This window comes from Tupaia chinensis, unplaced genomic scaffold, assembly GCF_000334495.1.
Source record: "Tupaia chinensis unplaced genomic scaffold, TupChi_1.0 Scaffold139733_1, whole genome shotgun sequence".
Taxonomy (NCBI): domain Eukaryota; kingdom Metazoa; phylum Chordata; class Mammalia; order Scandentia; family Tupaiidae; genus Tupaia; species Tupaia belangeri.
This window is the reverse complement of record NW_006199613.1, coordinates 923,982-928,169: the sequence shown is the minus strand read 5'-3', so window position 1 is coordinate 928,169 and position 4,188 is coordinate 923,982. Positions and strand designations below refer to the sequence as shown.

At 60.5% G+C, this 4,188-nt stretch overlaps 1 protein-coding gene across 3 annotated transcripts in view; it reads left to right on the top strand.

The window, feature by feature from the left end:
• Positions 1 to 452: 452 nt before the first annotated feature.
• EHF (ETS homologous factor) overlaps positions 453 to 4,188 on the top strand; it is a 15,936-nt gene continuing 12,200 nt past the window's right edge. The window contains exons 1-2 of one of the 3 annotated variants that reach the window (XM_014593092.2): positions 453 to 644; positions 4,003 to 4,181. In XM_014593092.2, the coding sequence (XP_014448578.1) occupies positions 548 to 644; positions 4,003 to 4,181 (276 nt within the window). In that variant the 5' untranslated portion in view covers positions 453 to 547. Of the gene's footprint in view, positions 645 to 3,409; positions 3,705 to 4,002; positions 4,182 to 4,188 lie in introns of those variants that run through there. The other 2 variants (XM_027765764.1, XM_006162099.3) reach the window with 2 other exon arrangements.

Below are 4,188 nucleotides of genomic sequence, written 5' to 3'. Positions count from 1 at the left end.
CGGGGCCCGGTGCCTGCCAGAACCCCCCCTGCTCCAGCGTTACCACAAAGCCAGACTACGGAGGTCTCCTGACATCTACTGAGGCCCTCGGCCACCAGCCGCCATGGTGGACTGCTCGGGGGTACCGGGGTCCGTGAGTGGGGTTTCAGAGTTCCCACACGGGGGCTGGGCTGCCCCCAGCGGCTTGGGTTTCCATTGATTGAAATTCCACTTTAAACAAAATCCCTTTGGCATTTTCACTTTTGCAAAAATCTTGGCTGTTGGCCAGACTCACCCTGGGAGCAGGTATTGCATTCTCCTCCCCTCCGTCCCTGATCAGATTATTCATTTATGAATGAGTGGCTGTAAAAACCTGCCTCATGCAATGAAAGTTGAACCTGGACATTTTCAGTTGCTGTGAGTTTTGCTTTTACTGAAAAGGGCGGTGGCGACGGGTGGGACGGGGCCTTCTCCTGTCCTCCCTATTCACGCACTAACCTGAGCCGCGCTCAGACGGCTCTCCTCCGAGAGCCACCACCTGAACGGGCTCTCCGACCCCTTACAGATCATGATTCTGGAAGGAAGTGGTGTGATGAATCTCAATCCCGGCACCAACCTCCTCCACCAGCAGCCAGCCTGGACAGATGGCTACCCCACGTGCAATGGTAAGGCCACGCGGGCGCTGGGCAGCTGCCACAGGCTCCCCTTTGCTTTAACTCCTCCCCAGCTGGACACGGACAATCCAGCTTCCACTTCTCCCGTGGGTGGGGGATGCCAGCGGGGACGGAGAACACCTTCCTGCTGCAGTCAGGCGAGGTCCTTGGCTCCAAGCGAAAGCCCACGTGGGGTCTAGCCCACTGTCCTCTCCTAAGGTCGAGGTTCCAGTCTGGCGGTGAAGGCAGTGGGAGAGACCCAGGGCACCAGTGTTTCTCTGGGCGATCGGGACAGAGTGTACATGTGTGCAGGGGGGCATAGCAGCATACCCTTTCTGTTGCAGCTGGGTGACAGAGAAAGTCCTCGACGTCTTTCCTGACACTTCAGGAAGCAGAGGGGCTCCCGTTGGGGTCCTCCCCAAGCCAGCGTCGGGCAGACTTTGCCCATCCCCGAGCTGGCAGGATGCAGTGCGTTCTAGATCAGGTGAAGTGGGAGAGGAGGCTGCCTCAGACCCACGGGTGGTTACACAGTAGCTGCAATCCAATCATTCAGGAAAACAAATAGGGACCAGCAGGTGGCGCAACGCTTACATCACTGGACTCCCACGTGGCCAACCGCCGTTCTCGTCCCATGCCGGTGGCTTGAAATTCACACCGGGTGTGTGTGTGTGCGTGCCCAAGATCTCAGGAGGAAAATGGTGGAGAAGGGATTTTTGGTGTGGCAATCCCCCTGGGGGGATTTCTCACTTTCTCGCTCACTGTCTCTGTCTCCAGCAAGCACACGTGCCCTAAGGCAAAGATATCTTTAAAAAAAAATAAGAAAGACAAACAACCAACCAGATCAGAACAGCTCAGGGCCAGGGGCAGCGCGGGCCCGCTGCTGAGCGTGTGCTCCCTGGTCGGCTTGCACACTCCAGGGGTTCTGATTGGCTGAGAACATCAGATGGGGTAGGGGCTGTGGCGGGGGACGCTGCTTGGGGTGCTCGTCTCTCTCTCTCTGTGTCTCTGTCATAGGGGAGACATAAGGTAAAAGTGGAACAGAGAGAGTGCGCAGAGCCTTGGGGAGCCACACATACCCCCTTAGCCAGCTGGGTCTGCAGGACACTGAGCACCCCGGCTCAGCTCTGTGTGTGTTCGGGGTATTTCTCTCCAACAGAGCCAAGAGGACTAGATTTCTCCAGGGCTTAGTCCTCCCCACCCACTCCCTCGGACACACATGTGCACACACTCACACACGTGCACACACTTACACATGCTGTTGGCTTCTTCTTTAGGGCCCAAGCTGAGGGCTGGGGGCCATGCATATTCAGCCGTGTGGCCTGAAGAGTGACCTGCACCGTGAGTAGCCAGTGTCACCAATGGCAGTCACCTCTGTGCACTGAGTAATCTTTTTCTGGAGGTGCTCGTGCTATAGGGCGCATGCACTCACCAGACAGACAGAAAGAGACAGAGAGAGACAGAGAGATAGAAAGCAAGAAATCACCCCCCAGGGGGGATGGCCATGCTGCAATCCCTTCTCCTCCATTCTCCTCTCGGGATCGTGGGCACGCACGCACATGTGCCCGGTGTGAGTTTAAGCCACCGGGTCCGGGACTTGAACCGCCGCTGACTCCATGGGAGTCCAGCGACATAGCCATTACGCCACCTGCTGGTTCCCACTGAATAATCTTGACCTCCTCTCTAAGTGCTCCCGAGTTCTGGAAGGAGTGGATGGGGCAAACTCCCGGGGACAAACTGAAGTGGGGCTAGGCAGGAAATAACCCCTTGGCTGCTCCTCCGGGGCTGTGGAGGGCCAGGCTGGGGTCAGAGGGGCCTGATCTTCCTGAGCCCCTGGCGTCACGTCGCCCCATGGAGCTGGAGCACAACCCTCACGTGGAAGCTGGTTGGGATGCGGACCCCTGGTCCCATCCCAGACTAGCGAATCGGCCTGTCGGGACCGCAGAGCGTGGGCCCAGCAGGACCTAGAAGGGAAGGCGAGGGGCGGTCCCCCTGCAGTTCGTTTGCTCCAAGGTCTGCACCGGGCTGCATGGCACTGCAGTCGCTGGGTGTCCCTCCGCCAGCCTGCTGGGAGGCCGGGCCCCTGCCCCTTGCCCAGCCCTTCCTTTTCCAGGGAGACAGCGCTGTCTCCGGGAGGCCAGATCTCCCCAGCACTGGCCCCGAGGCTGGCTCTCTCGCCTCCACCCCCACATTCTGGGGTCACTGTGATGTGCCCTTAGGCAAGCCGGAGAGAGCCCCAGGGCTGGACAGCACCCGGGCTCAGCATTCCGTAGGAAACGGGGGAATGTCACTCCTCACGGGGCTCTGAGTCACCCTCTGACGACAGTGCCTTGCGACCCCCATGTGCCTGCACGAGTTCTCAGAGCCGGTTCCATCAAGTGGTGTGCAGAGGGTGTCCCCTGTCACCCGAGATGCGCAGACGGGGAGCTGCTGCGACCTCAGCCTGTAGGAAGGGGGAGGCAGCCCCTGGAGACCCACCTGGAGGGTGTCCCGTAGGTCTGGGGCACGGAGTCCTGTGGTGTTGGGGTGGCGCCTGATGGAGTGTCAGAGCCGGAATGAGGACTAGGGACTTGGCAGGAGGGTAGGAGTGAGAGGCAGATGCTGATGAAGCTCAGGCTAGGCGACAAGTCTGTGAACAGTCCCCATGCCTGGGGACAGTCCCACAGCTGATTCCTGGCAGGAGACCCCATAGGGTCCCTATGTGAGGTCACAGCACTGTGGTGGCCGGGGCTGAGGGGTGGGCGAGGGCGGCACAGGGGGCCTCATGGGCAGGTCTGGGCTGTCCAGGCAGGAACACGTGCCCCCCTGGGCTGGGGCAGGGGCCTTGCAGCAGGAGGGGCCTGACGGGAGGGCCCTGCCCCTTTCCTTCTCTCTGTCTCGGGAGACACAAGTAAACGTGCAGGAGCCGGTCTGGACAGTGGGGACATGCGGAGTAGGTAATCTGGACCACCCAGGGCTGCAGAGGCGTCACAGAGAAGCTGGCTTTCATCGTGGGCTTTGTTTTTGATGGAGAAGGTCTGAGCTGCGTGTGGGGGACGGACATGCACCGGGAGGCAGACAGCAGGAGGATGGACGGTGAGCTGGCGGTCACAGCGAAGCCACCTGAAGTCTGGGGAGGAGGGCAGGAGCTCAGACCTCGTGTCCACCCACACCCAGGGATGTGCAGAGGGACAGAGGCCGAGGGGCTGCCCCGCCATGATAGGGGGGAAAGCCAGGTTTCTGTGAGCCTCTGCCCAGAGCCGTCTCCCGCTCCGACTCCACACTAAGGCCCGTGGCCCGCAGCTGTGCTCCCCACGACACCCAGCAGCGGGCCTGGGTCCCTGGGTCTGAGTCCACGCCCAGGGTAACTCACGGGGCCCCTCATGTTTTGCAGTTCCCAGCGGGTTTTTCGGAGGCCAGTGGCACGAAATCCACCCTCAGTACTGGACCAAGTACCAGGTGTGGGAGTGGCTGCAGCACCTCCTGGACACCAACCAGCTGGATGCCAGCTGCATCCCCTTCCAGGAGTTCGACGTCAGCGGCGAGCACCTATGCAGCATGAGCCTGCCAGAGTTCACAC